The sequence below is a fragment of the Anneissia japonica genome, unplaced genomic scaffold (genome assembly GCF_011630105.1).
Source record: "Anneissia japonica isolate Jap-2015-1 unplaced genomic scaffold, ASM1163010v1 scaffold128_len593404_cov183, whole genome shotgun sequence".
Classification (NCBI taxonomy): Eukaryota; Metazoa; Echinodermata; class Crinoidea; order Comatulida; family Comatulidae; genus Anneissia; species Anneissia japonica.
In genome coordinates this window covers 446629-465712 of record NW_022713787.1, presented here as the reverse complement: position 1 = coordinate 465712, position 19084 = coordinate 446629, and the positions used below count along the sequence as shown (strand labels likewise).

Here is a 19084-nt window from a genome sequence, read left to right as displayed (position 1 = left end):
TACTATGACGACTTGTCAAGATAATCTATCTCGCCATGTCGACATGATATGTATATTATGTCGACTTGACAACATAAATTATCTTGACAAGTCGTCAAGTCGAATGGCACTTAGGTGCTTCCGTACAAACCATCCATGGATAGGCCTATATAATCCATCCATATCATAAATTCACATTATTCGTGCATGAGAAACCACGCCGAAGCAACATAACAACTCATGTTATTAATAACATGAAAATAATGAGAAGATAGATGAAACACACTCTACCTGACAATTGTACTATTTTTATCTGTGGCTTATCGAACTTAATGCGATTTATTGAAGTTAGCAATGATTATAGGAAGTATAAATTTTGAAGTTTTTGCTCTCACTTTTTTGAGCGACAGCAGTTACCGTACACTGTTTGTGGTGAAATATTGGGGGCGTTATTTTTTTATCTATACAGATACTCAAATAAACCAGTGGGTGTTTATTTAAAGGGCCGTTATATTTGTATAAATACGGTACAGTATTTTATAAATTAAGAATTTTTAATTAACTGGCCTTCAAAACCGAAAAAAACCATTGCTTAAACCGAATGCAAAACAATTTTCCATCGTGATTCTTGTAAACGTACCAAAGAAAGCCTACAAATGTCTATGATAGAAATGATAATATAACAGAACTTCACTCGCTATAAAGGCAAAGTTGTTCCAGAATATATACATAAATTTACTCCTATTTTGAAATGTCTTTTACACATCACGTTGAATAGCCTACACAATGTAGAACCGTAACAATGAGTGGTAATTTACGCTATCATTTACTTTTGTCCATCTTTGATGTTTTTAACTAATGGTGTATTCTCTTGTAATCGGAAATCTATTCACAAAAATAACAAATTGCAAAATCTTGCAAACTAGTACTGTATTTCTAATCGGAGACACAGCCAGTCCTCATTTAAGGAATTTCTTTATGTGCAAAATTTACGACTTGTTAGTTCCGTATCTAATTTTTCTACAGCGCGATTTACGTTTTAACTTTGATAGGCGCTTTATTATATCGTATACAGTAGCATTATTATTGTTGTTGTTATTGCTTGTTAAATCACTACACACTTGCGGGCACAAGCAATGCCGTAGACAGTTGGCTGGGACAGTCCCACACAATTTTTCTAATGGGTCCATAAAGAATGGGTCCACATTTTTAAAAATGGATCCAAATTATGCAGTTTTATGCATAACATGAGTCAACTTTTGAAAAATGGGTCCAGATTTCTCATATTTAGTTAAAAATGGGTAAAATTTTAAATGTCCACATTTTTCATATTTTTGCGTAAAATGGGTCGATTTTTAAGAAATGCGTCCACATTATTTATATTTACGCGTAAAGTGGGTCCACCCTGATATTGTCCAATCCCGCGCTTTTTGAAAATCCTGGCTACGGCATTGGGCATAAGCAACCTATACTACCCTTCTAATCGATGAGATTTAATGTGAATGAATTACTGTTTGATGAAATAAAATGTTGACAGCCAGCTATCGGACAGGTTATACCCGTCTCCGCCCACCGTAGGGTATATAAGCACATAGAAATAAGCACATAACGACAAAGCCAAATTGTAATGTCAGTTTCTCTTTATTTTATTTCATTTCATTTGTCACAAAAAGTAATGCCTCCAATATTTAGTACCAACAAAACTGTTACTGCCAACAGAGGGCGCAATTTATTTTGGACAAATTAATCATCGGCGCCCGCCGATTTGGTGTGCTGTGCTCAACTGAGTTAACGGACATTTGTCGATATGCATTCCTAACAGAAGAAAACCCTTTAAAAACTGACGGTATAATATGCTTAATGTTACATTAAAGGCTTGTTTTTATACAAGGAAAGCAATTATAAAAAAACGCACAGTATACTTAAACTAGCACTGCACAACCAACTAAGTTTTGGCTAGGTTATGCGTTTACTCCGGTGGAAGTCTGGTCGGTGCAAAAAACACACAACACCAAGACGACAAATTAGTTTGTAAATTATAAGTGACTAATGCAGGCCCGTAGCGTGGTGGAGTTAAGGGGGTTACGACGAACAGCCCAAAAACTGGAGATGGTCCGCATTTAAAAACGAAAAATTGATATTAGTAGATATATTTTCAATGTTCTCCAGCGTATCGGAGATAAAGGATCCACTTTCCACTAAAACGAACCAACCACAAATTAAGTCACGCTACGGGTCCTGCTAATGACAGTGATTTAAATTTGTGAACCTTTTTTTACACTAGGTGACCAGTCCAACTTTAGTAGCCCATATTCCAGGCCACTCTTAAATAAACAAAATCGAAATAATATTTCATAAACCAAGTATTTACGAGGCCCTAGGTAGTGGAGATTTCTTTTAGTCATGAGAAAAAATTCTCTGCTGACACGGTCTTTGAACTCAGGAGCCATTCTCTTTTATAACAAAGGGATATGGAAAATGTGATTAAATTTATTACAACTAAAAGTGATGTTGGGTAATGTACAGCCCATGTTAATGAAGGTAGTTGATTTTTTTTTTGTCATACATAACTTTTTTAGCGCCTGTACAATAAAAAAAGTGTTACCATTGAGCCATTGGATTTGAGAGTATTACCATGTATATGGTTTGGTTTTGGTGTAGAACCTGGCAACAAATTTTTTATTTTATTTTAAGTTTATAACTTACTTGAAACTTTCAGCTCCAACAATAAAATACAATATTTTATTCAAAATTTCTTATGTTTTTTCTTTAGATTTTTTCCAAGGAGAGTACAACATTAAAGAGCATAATCATAATGCTACCAGTAACTCAAACCCTTGTCTGAAGGGTGGATTAAAATGAAATGCACACATACACTGAGCTTTATTGTATTGTTTGGTTTATTGTTGGATTGAGATTCAAGGATGTGCTTTTTTCAGAAGACAAAAATGCGCTAGCCCTGAATTGTACGATGTAACATACAGACACTACTTTCTGAATCTTCAAAGAACAAATATCTGGTAATACACGTCCATTTCAATCAAAATTATAACCACTTAAGCATCACATCTGCATAGCATGAAAAACGCTATTGAAATACTGCAAATTATTCTTTGCCCATCATACAGGAAAAACATCAATATAGATAGATATTATCAAGGTTCTTGGACAATAATATTGTATTGCATATTTTGATTAAATGTGAATGAGAGAAAGAGACATCACATCAGCTTTCAGCAGTTGAAATATCTTGTTCCTTCTTGCGAGGCTGTTTCCTTTTTGTTGGTGGACTAGCAATCTAAAACATGAAAATATTTTGAAAGTGATTAAAATATGAGCCACTCAAAAAACATCAGCAACTTTATATGCAAATCTAGATGTGTATAAGAGACAGATATATATATATGATTTTGAGTAAATGTCTTTCATACTTATTTGTGCATACATTGTTTAATAGATTCAAAATAATGTTAAATAAACGATTTGTTGACCATTTCCGGAACTAATACTTTGGGATATGATTAATAAGACATTAAACTGTTGATCTATAGTGAAAAACAAATTTGGATTTTTATGCAATTTTTTGAGCTCTGATATATGATAGGTTATTTACTCAAATACTGGCCTGTGCGACAACTTAACCATTAACTTAAATGTTAAGCAAAGCTTATGTTGACCTCAACTAGTAAAAAGGCACAACTGCAAGCAACAAGCCACTAGGTACTGTCACGCAACGCTACCATAATTTGATAGCATGCATGGTACACACGCATTTAAATGACTACTGTCATATGACCATTCAATCGCATGTCAGTTGCTTTGAACACCACCTGAGGACAACTGATGATCAGAGCACTCATGTTGTCTCAATTTAGAGCGACTGACTTAGTTCTGGAATTTTTGTAAACGCGTGTTTTTTAGCAAATTATTTCAAAGCAATCTTTTTAAAATCTTGTGAAATAATCGCCATGAGCATACTCTTTCTATGAGTCGGATTATGCGCTATATAAGTGTTCATATTATTATTATAAACTGTGTGACTCGCATTTGCTCGACAGTTGCTGGCAAGTTGGCAAAGGTCAGTTGATGTCAGTTAAATTGAGTCAAAGGGCAACGTAAGCTTAGCTTTCGTTCATAGCTTTCAGCATGACTGTCAATAAGCAAGTTGATATTTAATGCCTTGTCTTGTCTAAATCTTGCCCAACAACCCTAAAAGCAGGGTTCACACGGCCATGCCATGACGAACTAAAGTTATATTCTAATGGTCAGATATGTAACTCTGTTTAGGTAACATTAATTGTACGCCAATATTTTATAATCCTTACCTGACCAAACTCATGGTTGCGATGATCTTTTGTTGAAGGTAAATTAATAAAGAAATGCCTTGAAATACGGACAGCTTGTTTGTTTTTAAATGCAACTTTTAGCTCTTTACTCTTCCTCTCCTTGCGATATTTAGTGTCATCTTTTATCTGAAATAAATATTATGTCAAAATGGTAAACTTCTGCCTCTTTATAACTGCCATGTTAATCCTCATTTGTAAGGTATCACCACGAAATGAGACGCATTGTTAGTGAAATCATATTGAGATATTCACCAAAACAGACCAAAGTCAATATTTTTACAAAATTTTGATTTTAATGTTTTTGAATAACTTGATACTTATATTTTATGATTGTATACTTTGTAAGTGAATTTTCTTGCCAAAACAGTGTTCTCTGCACATATTCTGTAATTCTAGTCGTATTATTTGTAAAGGTTAGTTTATCTTTGAGGTCGATTTCTCAAAACATGGTTCTTATACACCTAAACTTTAAATGCTCACATCTCTGGATTTACTTATAGTAGGGAAGCCATTCAAAGACCAAATGAAAGCTTATAATGTGATCTACCCAAATATAATATAAACTCAATTTTTGAATTTCTAACCATGAGACTCATTTTGTGGTGAGACCTCACATTTGTGAAGTTAGTATTATAATATTTCAAAAAGCACTTGCACTAAGGTGTACATTTCATTTTCAATCGGCTTAAAATGTCTATTCATGAAATAGCCACTTACTGAGTTTAGATACTGCCATGTATAACTTTAACATTATATTGTATGCTTTGTATGTTAGTTCGAAAATATCTTTCAACTAAAAATTAGAAAATGAACTATTATTATTATTATTATTTGAAGAACTAATTTTCTTTGCCAATTAACCAGCATTTAATATTATTATCCAATTATAGTCCTTCTAGCAGAAATTTATCGGTTATGCTAAAGATCCCTGAATCTTTGAAAACATTTTTTACCTGTAACATACTTTATTTTTTAAAATAAGAAATTTATGATTACTTTTTGAGGTATATATGTATATTTCACAGATCCCTCAATGTTACTGTTAGTTTTAAATTTGTTTACCTTGAAATCTGTAAAATAAACAAGATCACGAATAACAAGCTTAGCAGGACAGTCTACTTTTTTGGATGGCCTCCCCCTTCCGCTTATATGTGCAACACAATCTTCTTTCTGGAATGTAAAAAAACAAAAACAAATCAATAATTTAGCTTTTATCTTGAAGAATAAAATACAGTATAATAAAGGCCACAACACTGACTACCATGCAGGCATGGGAGAAGCAAACCTGTTCCAGAAATAAATAACCAGGTGGAAAGAAAAAGGCCTTATTGATAACACTGAGATCAATAACGGCACATAACTAGGGTTAGGTGGTTGGGTTTACCAGAGCGATTAGGCTTGAAAAGGGCCGGTTACAGGCTTTAAGTTCTATGGAATACACAATACAACACATTTGAATTGAATTGAAATTTATTACTTGACAAGATAATGATAGCTCTCCTTTTTTTCTAAATAAATTTGAGAAAAGATGTTTGGGAGAGGCGCTTATGATTGAACTGTTAAAATTAAATGGTACTATCTGTTGTAGATTCATTTGACTTGGAGTGTTAAGCAAGGCACTAGCTGCTCACGACAACTGTCGCCCAAATCGATTCCATGGAGAAAGCCACGACACGTGTGCAACAGATCAGACTGTCACTGACAATCAGCAGACAGCGTCACATCGTCCAACGCTAACAAGAAACCGAGTTGGATTCATCAGACAAAGGTTGCATGCAGTGAGTGATCAGCTTTGGTATAATAGAATCCCCGAGAAATCCACTTTTATTAGTGTTCCACTTATATGAAAAATCAAAGTATGTTTGCTACAGTATATATGAACTGTTGATTAACACCAAATCATGTGTGATATAATAATAATAATAATGTTATATTTATATAGCGCATATTGCACATTGCCCCTATGCGCTTTACAATTAGGATTTTAATGAGCAATATGCTTTCGATCACAAAGATTCCCCACATTGCCTAAGCAAGTTTACAATAACAGCCAGGCCCAATTATTTAAAGCCCTAGATTTAGAAACCTAGTATTGTAGCTGTATGTTACACCACGGGAGGCAACGTAATACTAGTACCGTTTCCTTGCCAGCTTTGAGTTTTGCCTTCTTAGCTTCGTCTCGATCCTTTCCATATTGACATTCCAACTGTTTTTGAGAAACTATTATATATGGTGTTGACCCAGTTTCCTCCTTTGTGTAGGAATTATCCCAGTAGATCTTCTTAGCTTCTATATTCAGAGCTGAAATGATAAATCTAATATACTGAGCAAGTTCAAGAACATAGGGGTACGGACAGGAGTGAAGGATAATTGAATTAATTCTGTTTAGTAATTCAAAAAACAAAATATCTTGTATGTACTTTCTTCTATGAATAAGCTAGTGCACCTATATAAATAAATGCTAAACACACATTCTACAAATTGTTTCACTTCATATAATGTAACAAACATTGGAATATCTACTTGTGGACTTTCCCTCCAGAATTAACCTTAGGACTCTAAGCATGAAGGGCAAGCATCTTAATCATAAATCACAACTTTTATGCAGATACAAACCAAGTCTCTTTAAGATTTGAGCAAAACACCCTGGAATTGAATGACCACCCTGGAGTTTATATTTAGTAAGTAGTATTTGTAACCTATTCAAACTACTACTACTACAAATTTGATATCAAGACTTACTCCTATAATGGATGAATTCTGGAGTAGCCATTAAATTAAAACAGTACTAAATTAATAAAACAACTTCTTTATCCTTAGGGCCTTTTCAAGTCAGCCTGTCTCTTATACACATCTAGATGTGTATAAGAGACAGGTTGAGGGGCGCTAATTCGCAAAATATGGTGATTTTAGGTGATTTTTAACTACTTGACCGTGATTTTTGGTGGGGGAGGGGCACAACTGTTGTAATTTTGGGGGGCGTGCGCCTCCCTGTGCCCTCCCCTTGATACGCCACTGCATAAAGGTAAAACAGCAGTATTTTCTATGCAGTTGCTTCCTCACCAGCATCTGACTTCCCAAAGTCCTTTGGACAACTTAGGCTGATAAATTTACTAAGTGTCCTTTCTTCATAATCCTTTACAATGGCTGTCGCTTGTTCTAAAGTATCAACTACTTCTGAACGTGCTCTGGTATCATCATCAACTTCTTCTGAACGGGCTCTGGCATCATCAACTTCTTCTAAATGGGTTCTGACATCATCATCAACTTCCTCTGAATGGGCTCTGGCATCATCATCAAGTTCTTCTGAATGGACTCTCAAATTATTATCAGTTTCTTCTGAAGGAGCCCCTGAATCATTATCAACCACTTCTTCTAAGCATGCTATCAAAGCATTATCAACCTCTACTTCTGCACATGCTATCAAATCATTATCGACGACTTCTTCTGAAATCCTTTCATTACTTTCCTGTTCAATTGCAGAAAGTTTCTTCTTTTGAATCATAAACTGGTAAATTTTGGTCCTAATTGTTTTCTTGTTTGGAAAATAACGTCTATTAGATGGCGTTGGGATTGACTGTCCTGGAAATTGCTCTGTTGTAACATAGGATTCTATGTGTTTTTGAATTTCTTTTACACTGTTGATGCCTTCTGCCAGAAGCTCATCAATCTTTTTGGATACGTTCGGATCAACCCTTTGAGTGAGACCATCTTCCTATGTATGAAAAAAATTGTGACACAATTACAATTAAACATTTAGATAAGTAAAATCACTAAATACTGGATGGATGCTCACTAAACCAAGTCTCATTAGGGGCAGGGTAACCGTAGCCACTGTAACAGGAGAAGTAACATTATAGCAGTCCTATGGAAGGGAGTACCAAAAATCAAATTCAAATCCAAAACAAATGAAGACATTTGTCACAAATTTATAAATTTCTGATTTTAAAGGTCGGAAATATAGGATTGATTCAGGAGACCTGTAGCAGCACCAGATGGGGGCTTAATCACACTGCCGGAAAGGTCAAGCAGCCAGACATGACAAAAAACAAAAGAGAACAAAAAGTTTTATTTTATGTTGGTTAAGGGCCTAAATTTTACCATTTACCTAGCCGGACCCCATGCTGAACAATTTAGCACCTGAAAGTCTTCCACCCGACAATGTACTGGTATGAATAGCCTTCTTTTGCAAGACATTTGGCAGACATTGACTTTATGGAATTTGCAGGATACTGCTTAGTAAAATTTGAGTTTTGAAGTGAACCAACTAGTTTCAACACCTCATACAGGTTAATTAATTATTTAACATTTACTGTAGGTCGATCTGTCACGGTACAATGAGATATACAGATAAAATGTATATTTTAACTGTAGGCCTCTTTTTTGTCCCTAAACCTAAATTACAGTATTTTAAAATGTCATTTTATTACAGAGCCACCTCCTTTCTTAACACTCTTCCTTTTAAATGCAATATATCTTATTCTAATTTTAAAACCAAGTTAAAATTATATCTCAGAGAAAAGCAATAAAATTCTGATTTTAACCATCACCTTGTAGTTTTATAATGAATTTTAAAGTTTATTGTATTTCTAATGAATGTTACAATATTTATTTAATATTTTATTTATTATATAGTTTTTAAACTTTACTGTAATGAAGCTTTTACTTACTTGGATTCTTAATGTATTTTATATATTTTTATGTATTGCTTTTCTTTCGAGGGCCTTTTCAAGTCAGCTGTACTACTGTAGTGCAGCTGTTAGAGCTACCCTTGTGAAATAAAGTTGAAATAAAATTTTTTTTAAATAAATGTTCACGCTTGACAGAGTGATTCCTACCTCTCCGGAAGGATGATTGCGATGCTCGTTGATCGCTGGTAAATTGACCAATATGTGCCTTACGATTTTACCACACTTGTTACTTTTAAAATCAGTTTTTAACTTTCTACTTTTGGTCTGTCTGTGATATTTTGTGTCACGTTCAATCTGAAAAAAAAAAGACTTTTTAAATTTTAAAATGGTAATTAATATTTCTCCACTGGTTCACCTACGAAGGCAAGGGAATAAAATAGTAAAATAGTCGGTTATCATAAATACGGTATACAGAAACACTGATGAAACCAACATAAAATCAGGAGCTCCTCCGCACCACCATAATCAGTGTACACAGTGGTGGATCCAGGAATTTAAAATAGAGGGGGCCCTGAGAGGGACTTTCAAAGATGGAGGGTCTATACCACATTAGCCCACCATGGTTGGGGCTGAGGTAAGAAAATTTATGGTTATAATACCTCTACTGTAGATGGCCAGAAATGACACTCAGAGTCGGTAGAATTTCTTTTTTCTCCATTTCTTTTTTATTTTCAAAATTTACAGGGACCTAGGCCAGCTGAGCCCCCTCCTTGAATCCGCCACTGGTACAAAACCCAAAGCATTGCATATAACCACTTAATTTTGCTAATCTCAAAAATAGAAGATCATCTTCTCATGTCCTCTAATGCCCTGTTCCACAAACTTTTTGGCCAATGACCCAAATTATATGTCAAGCACTCCGACACAACCCGTCGAACCCGATAAATCCCGTCCATTGTTTTATATGCACGCGAGATAGCGGGTAAAAGAAGAACCACCCACTTGATTCTTTTGGCAGTCAATTAAAAGATACTATCACCCACATCAAATTAAAATGCCTAAAAATGAAATTACTGATCATTTAACCAAACCATGTAAGTTATCAATTTTTTCATTAAGTTAAGTTTTTTTAAAATTAATGATTTACAGACATTTTATTATAAATTCCTTAATTTGCTGCCAGATACTGTATGTATGGGTTTATGAGAAGACATAGACACATTATATTGAAAAATGTTTTCTTCATTATAATTTTCAGCTGAAAGCCAAACATATTGAAATTATCAAAACTAACACTTTCAAGTTGTTATACCTGAAGTACAAATGTTTTGATATTTTATCATAAAACTATGATTAAGGCACACATTACAAAAGTAAACTGACACACATACCACACTTTAACTGCACTTTCATTTACTGTACAGTAATTTGATTTCATTTCTCCTCATTTGTATTAAGTAAAGTTTTCACGATCTTAAGAGATTATGTGACCCATCAAAATTTTTCTGCACATACATTGGTTCGCAACACATAGGTAGCGGAACGGTGCTCTAATGAGTAACCACATATCTCCTTTTTTAAACCAATATCTTCCCAATAGGCTCCAGTATTATGTACTACAGGACCACATCTGAATAATATGTATTTTTTTTTATTGCAAGTACGCATTTTATTTCACATTTAAAAAAAAAAAATTTTTTTTAATGAAGTCGTTTTTCCTTACCTTAAAATCAGTAAAATACACGACATCACGTAAAGTTATCTTAGCAGGACAATCCACTTTTTTGGATGGCATCACACGTAAATATGAAACTGGATTGTCTTTCTGAAAAGATTAACCTCGGCATATCAATAAATTTGGTATTCATTGATTTCTTAAAATTGCTACACTATCGGTACAGTTTCTTACAGCGATCATGTAGTAGCCTAGCAGTCCCCGACGCCATCGGGAAAGGCCCCAGATACGACCGACAAATCACAAATCAGCATCACCGAAAGCTGTCGGCAATAGTGTGTAGTGATTGTATGGAAACCAAGCTTCAATTAATAGAGAATTAAATATTCAAAATATATAGAAAACAAATAAGGCTATTGACAATGTAAATTGAAATATAGGTACCAGTCTTCATTCCTTCCCCTGCCAACTAAATAATCTGTAGCTGTACAGAGCATGGGTGCATTACCCTTCTAAACTTTTTTAGATGAATTTTTAATTTTCATTCTCATCCAAAATTGAGCGACTAGGCATTCCAATATTACATAGTAAAGGTGTCTTGTGAATTGAAAAGAGTGATGGTACAATATGCAACATACCTTTTCTTTCTCTGCTTTGTATTTTGCCTTCTTGGCCTTATCTGGGTCTTTCCCATGGTGGCAATCCAACTGTTTTTGACCAATAATAATGTATGGAGTAGAGCCTGCTTCGTTGTTATAGGATGTGTTCCAATATATCTTTTTTGCATCTATGCTTAAGGCTACAGCTGGAAATGTAAAAACAAGTTTGATATGTATGGTAGTGATTTAAGAATCAACATTTTTTAAATTATGATAGACCAAGGCAATGTTTTACTACTTTAAATTTCATTGATGCTGATATATATATCTGAGCTACAGGGCTGTTTATTGAAAACAGATCTACTGTAGTATAACTGATATTTTTCAGATCTTTCCAATAAATGTTGCATAGTGCAGTGTACTACAACATTTTCATGGGGAAAGTTCTTATGGCTAATTATGGCCAAAAATTGTGGCACTTTTGAACCAAAATGAGAGATTAAAAAGGATGTAGATATGTAATTTAATATTTTTGGTCTGAAGACAACCGACCTAAAGCTCCATGGTTATCCCTAGCATACAAGCAATCTGTCGGCTTATTAACCAGAAATTTATTTGTATCACAAAAAATTTGGGTGGCTCATATTTATTTTTGAATCAGTACAGGCTCGTATTTCATTTTTGAATCAGTACAGGTGCTTTGTTAAGAGAAGGCAGCTAAAGGGAAAAATTTGTTTCTCAATTTCTCCTTTTTATTGTGTGTGTTTGCTTCATTTTTACTGCTTAAGTCTAATTAGTCGCTGTTACGACGGTGTTTGTTGTTGTATTTTGAATTTTGGTACTTTCGAACGATTTGTTTTATCTATCTGTTTGAAGTCCGTTAGCTAGCCCCGATCTGCCTATAGGAAAACGAATTCTTTCGCCACAACGAGAGGCTGAGCTCCGCCAATAACTCATTTGCATACGGAATTTGTATGCCGTGCGAGAATATTTTTAGCGTCACTACCTCTTAATTCGACGGTGTTCCCATGCTGCTGTGATCAGTAAAATAATGTGCTTTTCGAGACAGGTACCGTTTGTGAATAAAAGGAGCTGTTATCCGAAACCAGGTAAAGAGTTTTTCTTAATTGCTAATGAATTAAATATCGCTCGTATCAAACCTAGAGGTTGTCGTGCAAGCAAAAATAAACAAAGGTCAATACCTGTTAGGATTACAACAAGAAAGACGGCGAGGCACAATTTTAGTGACAGGCAATCAACACTTGTTGAAGTAAAAATAACCAAATCTCACATACATAATAGGAAACTAAATCCAGCTTTTCTTCCTAAAATTGTTGCCACTAACGTATGTTCAAATCAATTCTAAACAAATTTAATGAACTGGATTTGCTTCTTAATAATTACAATATCGACATAGCTGTTATAACGGAATCATGGATAACCCCACAAACGGCACCAGAATTGTATAATGTTAACTCCTTTAACTCATTCAATATGTGTAGACAGCACAAACAAGGCGGAGGTGTCATAATCTATGTTAAGGAAAACATTAAGGCCGAAGTGAAATGAAAGACATCGTCGTTCCAGCTGACATGGAAGTCTTATGGATTATGTTGTCTCATCCGAAATTTCCACGAGCTGTCCAGTACTTGATCGTAGCAGCTGTATATATACCACCGGACTTGCCAATTTGTATGTTGATCATCTTACAGGTAGCACTGACTTTATTAATACTCATAAGAAACAAGCTGGACTCATGATTATTGGTGATTTTAACCGCACGGACACTAGGGTCAATACTTTTAGGCACTGGTTTAAAGCAGATCATTAATTCCCCTACAAGAGAACAAGTTATACTTGACCTGATTATCAACATGTCTGAGTTGTACTGTATCTCGGGCCACAATATTTACCCGCTATTGTTCGCAGCGATCATTGTGTTATATCATTGCAACCAAAGGTGAGAATCCCTATTAACAGAGTGTTTGCTAAAACTATCCAACCCATTACGGATTCAAAGCTCAATGAGTTTGGGCGTTGGATACAAACCCAGACATGGTCTGATATTTATGATGCAGTTGACATTCAATTAAAAGCTGATACGTTAGTACAAAACTATGAATGATGCAATCCAAGTATATTTCCCATTTAAAATAATTAAGATCCACTGTAATGATAAGTCATGGATGACGGGCCATATGGGACCTTTTATACGAAAGGCAATTAGCATATGAAAAGGGAGACGATACCAAGAGAAAGAAAATTCGTAACCTTATCATAAGAGAAACTAGGAAAGCCAAAATTAATGAGATCGAAAACAAAGTTTTTATCTAAAACGGGTGGACCCTGGAAAGTGGCACAAACAAGTCAAACGTTTAACAAACAGTACCAAAAAGAACATGATAATTGATGTGCCTGGAGTCGACACTGGCGATCACTTGGCTGTTGCAAATTGCATAAATAAATTTCTCGCTAAGCATTCTCAAAAACATCAAGAAATCAATACTAACTTTCTTCCTGCTTACTTGCCAAGCCATGTGCCTCCTCCCCAATTTCACCCCTGGGAGATCTATGACGATTTGAAGAGGGTGTCTGTTTCAAAGGCAGGGGGTCCGGACAATATTCCACAGATCATCAAGGAATGTGCATTTGAACTTAGCCTTCTTGTGTCTCATATCATCAATGCATCCCTTGAACAAGGAGTTGTTCCAACTCAGTAGAAGGAGGAAAATGTCATCCCCCTCCCGAAACAGACACCCCCTCAATTGAAAAACTGAGACCTATCTCTCTCACCCCAACACTCAAAAAGAGTTTCAAAATCAATAATTAAGGCAATTGAACCATTTATTGATTCACAGCAATTTGGGAATCAAAAAGGTGTGTCGACGACTCACTGCTTGATAGATGTGTACCATAAATTAATATCGGAAGCCGAAAAACCTGGTAATGTCAGTGCACTTGCTTTGACTGATTTTACCAAAGCTTTTGATGTAATTGATCGAGTGGCATTTAGCAGCCTCCTTAATATGAACGTATCTCCATCTATTTTGCAGTGGGTCGTCGACTTCATCTCTAATCGCAAACAACGATGTAGATACTTGAATCACTACTCCGAATGGGAATCTCTCTCATGTGGTGTTCCACAGGGAACTATACTTGCCCCTCTTATCTTTCTTTGTGTTATCAATTCCACTTTTAACCTAAATCCATATAATGCTGAGGATCTGAACATCCATGTCTGGAAATATGTTGATGATCTGACACTTGGAGAAAATAATAAAATTGGCTCTCCAAGTTCCATTCAATCTTGCCTGGACCTTTCACAGCAATGGTCAGTTAGAAATAAATTATATTTTAATCCCTCCAAGTGTCAGATCATGCAGGTGTATTTGCGCCATCTCACATACCATACTCCCAATTGTTAATAGAGTAAAACTCCTCGGGGTGGTGATTCAAGATGATCTTAAATGGGATGGTCATATCGATCAAATTGAAAGAAATGCTAACAAAAAAATGTTTATGCTTAAACGATTGAGAGAGGTAGGTTTCACTTCCAGTGAACTTTTAACCATCTACGTTGGTTATAATTGCCCAACCCTCGAATATGCCACACTAGTTTGGAACTGTGGATTATCTGGAGCACAGATCCGTCCCCTTGAGAGGGTCCAAAAGCGTGCATGTCGCATTATTCTGGCACATGAGTATGTTTCACACGAAAGTGCCCTAGCAACGCTCGGGCTGGAGTCGCTCCCTGACCGCGGGTCCTCTATCTGCAGAAAGTTTGCCCAGAAATCAGTTATTAATCACAGGTTTCGTCATTGGTTCCAATCCGGTTCCAAACCTCAAATAATACCTCATCAATGCGTCTCCGTAATCCCAGAAAATTCGAAACTGTTATTCCTAGAACAGAAAGGTTTAGAAATAGCCCTATACCTTTTCTCACCAAACTTCTTAATCAAATAAATTAATCCATTCCTAGGTGTCCTTTCTGCGAGAGTGTTGACTTGTGCTGCGGGGGCAGATCTCGTCCCGGGTGGTGTTTTGGTTTAATATTAGTTTAAGTTTCATTAGTTTGTTTTTTAATTTTTGGGTTTTTTTTAAATTGGAAATTTTAATGTTTGTGCATATTAATATAATATCAAAATTTTTAAATAATAATTGTATTACTAATTAAAATAATAATAATAATATTGACTATTTTAATTGATCTTAATTATGATAATGACTTATTGTAAATTTAATTCAGGTTTTCTATTTTGTAAATTGAATCCCCAATTCAGCCTCCGGCTGCTAAGGATTTGATATTGTAGTTGTTTTGTTTTGAATTTATGAATAAAGATACCAAGGTATATATTATGATGTTAGAGTAGCTTGTCGCATGGAGCACATGGTTTGGAATTAAAGGCGATAGGCACTTGGCATAGTGGTGTATGTAGCCTCCTAGCCTAGGTCTAATTGGTAAATTAGAAAATTACAAAGAGGCATGGGCGCTAATGCACTTTCGCATCTTACTTAATTCTTAATTTTTTTACCTCAGTGTTTTTCTCACAACACAATACCTTTATAAATACAGCATTTCTGTGCCATGAGTGTTTACTAATTTTTTAATTTTTCTTATTATTATTGTTAGCACTATTATTGTTAGCATGAGCAGCTACTATTTTGCAATCAACTATTAAACTGCCAGAATGTCTAGTTTTTTTTTTTCAATTATAAATTTTGGAAATATTAAAAGGGCAGTCTGATAATTCAGATCAGAATTTTCAAAATTTGGCATCATACAAAATACAATTTTTTTTTTCTTTAGAGCGTCCTGTTTAACGTTCGAGGTTCATTGAATGAACCCCCATTTAGGCCTAGGCGCCTATCCTAGCCATATTATTATTAATTAGGCCTAGGCCCTAGGCCTAGGCCCTAGGCCTACTAGTGAGTGGGGTAGCCTGACCCCTAGCCCACTAGGCTAGCTAGGAAGAAACCAGAACACAGCAACAGACTGAGATAGTCGTAGGGTAGGCGTAGTGGTCGTAGTAAGGCCTTAAACTAGACCTAGGCTAGGGCTAGCCTAGCCTTATAGATAGGGCGGTCGGTATACCGGGCTAGGCCTAGCTAGTACTGTAGGCCTAGCCGAGGCCTAGTTAGTAGTAGTAGTTGGGCCTAAGCTAGGCTTACCCCCAGGCCTAACTAGCATGGAGTATGGTCGGAGGGGCCGTGAGGGAAAGCGGCCGCGAGTCGATACGCAGCAATTGTTTGCATGGAGCGCCAATCGTGAAATATGCAAAATGTATGTTGGACAATGGCCATCAGAATTTGATATTAATACTGTTTTAATCAATTATAAAAAAAAATGTATATTTTCTTTCATAATTTATATATAGCCTATATAAATGGAGACTTAATATTTAGTTAGTTTGTTTATTTATTATATCAAATATTATGATTTATAGTAGGCCTATATATGCCTTTCTTACAGAAATGGATGTACTTTTCAAATCGCTTCTTTTAGTTTATTTATACGAATTTCACTAACTTAATGTGTTCAGTCAGTTTGTTCTTTAGTGAATGAACATATAATAATAATAATAATAATAATAATAATAATCGAAATGTCTATGCTTACGCCTAGTCGTAAGCATTAATCATAGGCTATGCTTACGCCCATCTATTTGAAGGGCGTCGCTTGCTTCGTGAGTACGAAAACGTCCTATTGAGCATGTGCAAATATTTTTTTTTTCTGTAGCGCGCACTTGGTGAAGTTTCAAGATGGCAGATGAAGACACTTTTGCGTCTCGGTGGCACTTTCACAAGCTATGAAAAATTGTCAGAAGCTGTATCGAATTGGGAGAAAGAAAATCACATAAATTTTATAAACGATCTTCACTTAGCATCGATTCTGCCAAAAAACGTGCACCTAAAAGCAACTTCAACCCCGAATTAAAATTCTATTCAATCGATTACGCCTGCATTCATGGTTCTCACCATGTTAATAATCAGAGCTAATTGTTAGTACAGCCCATATTTCGTGGTACAGCCCATATTTCGTGCACATCGAATCATTTAGTTAGTAGAGAAAAAGAAAGTTATTTTTTAAGAGAGTTTCCTTTCAAACAGTTAAAAACCTTGGTGCTTAAAACCGAAATATACTACAGTGTTTTTGTATATTAATAACAAAATTGAATTGAAACTGTGTCACGCTCTCTTGTAATTATTGTATGCGTACTTGTTCATAATAGGAAAATTAAGAATTTTATAGGGACACGGATCAAGAGATGTTGGAAAGGTCGGGGTGAGATCGAGATAAGAGCACCCTAGGAGTAATTATTGTTTTTTGATTTCGCTTTTTAATTATGTACTGTAATGTACAGGACAATGATTTAAAATCAGAATATCACTGCAGCTGGCAGGTCATCTCCAACATTCTACACATCATATATAGATACATTGTCATTATTATTTCAGATATAGTATTGTATCAATATCAACATAAATTGGGCTAGATAGGCCTATCTAACAATGAAGTACTGTATCACAATGAACAGACGGCACTCATGAGGAAAGTACAAGAGCTTGGCACAGGTCCAATATTTTTACACAAGGATGATATGGAGTACTTGAGTAAAGTGAATTAAGGCAGGCTAAATAGGCAAGTGCTACAGAAACTAGGTAAGCTAGAATTGGGTCCTCGTGTGGGAATGTACTAATATGTCTGCCTCAGTTCATGACGATGCCTGTTCTTTTGGAAAACTGGACTAGACAAAGCTCATGCCTCGACAACGCGAAATAGTAAGCAGATCAACGAGTTGACTATTTACGTTGACTAGCAATTCGGCGGAAGCATAGCCACTATATAATGCTTACGCCAGCCCTGTGCATGCTCAGTAATAGATCGGCGTAAGCATAGCCTCGAAATAATGCTTACGCCACCCCTGCGCATGCTCAATAGATCGGCGTAAGCATAGCCTATGTCTAATGCTTACGACTCGGCGTAAGCATAGACACTTCGAATAATAATAATAATACAGTATCACTAAGTATACCTAGACCTGTTTTTCACGTTCATCAAATTTATTACATTACGATATGAACGCTATATACCGTACCGTATCCCAATCAATCGGTATAGCGCTACTGGCGTTCCATACATTTTGAGCGCGGTCGCTTTCTCTCGCGGCCGCTACGACCCTAATCCTAGCTTTGGCCTAGGCGGTTCCGGGTCGTTTCGGCCCTGAGTCGATCGATTCGGCCTAGGCCTAGGCCTTACCTGACTTTCCAAAATCTTTTGAACATGCGGCACTAATGAATCTGCTACATGTCTGTCGCTCATATTCTTCTACAATAGTGGTAGCTTTATGTATACTGTCGGTAAATAGTAAACAAGAGTTGTCTTCAATATCGACCTCAGCCGACATTATTTCTCCAACTCCAGAAACGGTAACAAGAAGCGCTAGCCAAGGGATATCCTAGCCAAGAACCACAACACAGCGCACTTCAGGCCTACTAGTTATGGAACGCCGTTACTGCCTTTTATGGCTCTTTTTCGTTTCAGCGCATTTACCATTCGACCCTTTACATTACGTTCAGAACTATTATTAATCATCAGTTCGTTCTTTCGTATTTTATCAAACACACTATCTACAATTGGAAAGATATTGCTTAACATACTGTACTCAACATCACCGTTATTGCACATTGTGCATATTAAACCAAGACATAGGCGTAGATCCCTGGGGGATGGGGGATATATCCCCACAATATTTGACAAGGGGGATGGTCCATTGTATCACCCCCCCCCCACAATATTTTGACTATGTATGGGATAAAATGGAGCTTTACACACTTCAAAAGACTGTCACAGAA

General features: G+C 35.8%; 1 protein-coding gene across 1 annotated transcript; it reads right to left on the bottom strand.

Moving 5' to 3' along the window:
• Positions 1-1601: 1601 nt before the first annotated feature.
• On the bottom strand, positions 1602-18686 carry LOC117108728. The gene is made up of 9 exons (XM_033250851.1): positions 18489-18686; positions 11270-11436; positions 10680-10781; positions 9164-9310; positions 7389-8040; positions 6463-6626; positions 5388-5495; positions 4305-4451; positions 1602-3277 (listed from the first exon to the last, which is right to left on the bottom strand). Exons 1-9 carry the CDS (start codon positions 18634-18636, stop codon positions 3206-3208), a joined length of 1707 nt encoding a protein of 568 aa, XP_033106742.1. The 5' UTR covers positions 18637-18686; the 3' UTR covers positions 1602-3205.
• Positions 18687-19084: the final 398 nt, after the last annotated feature.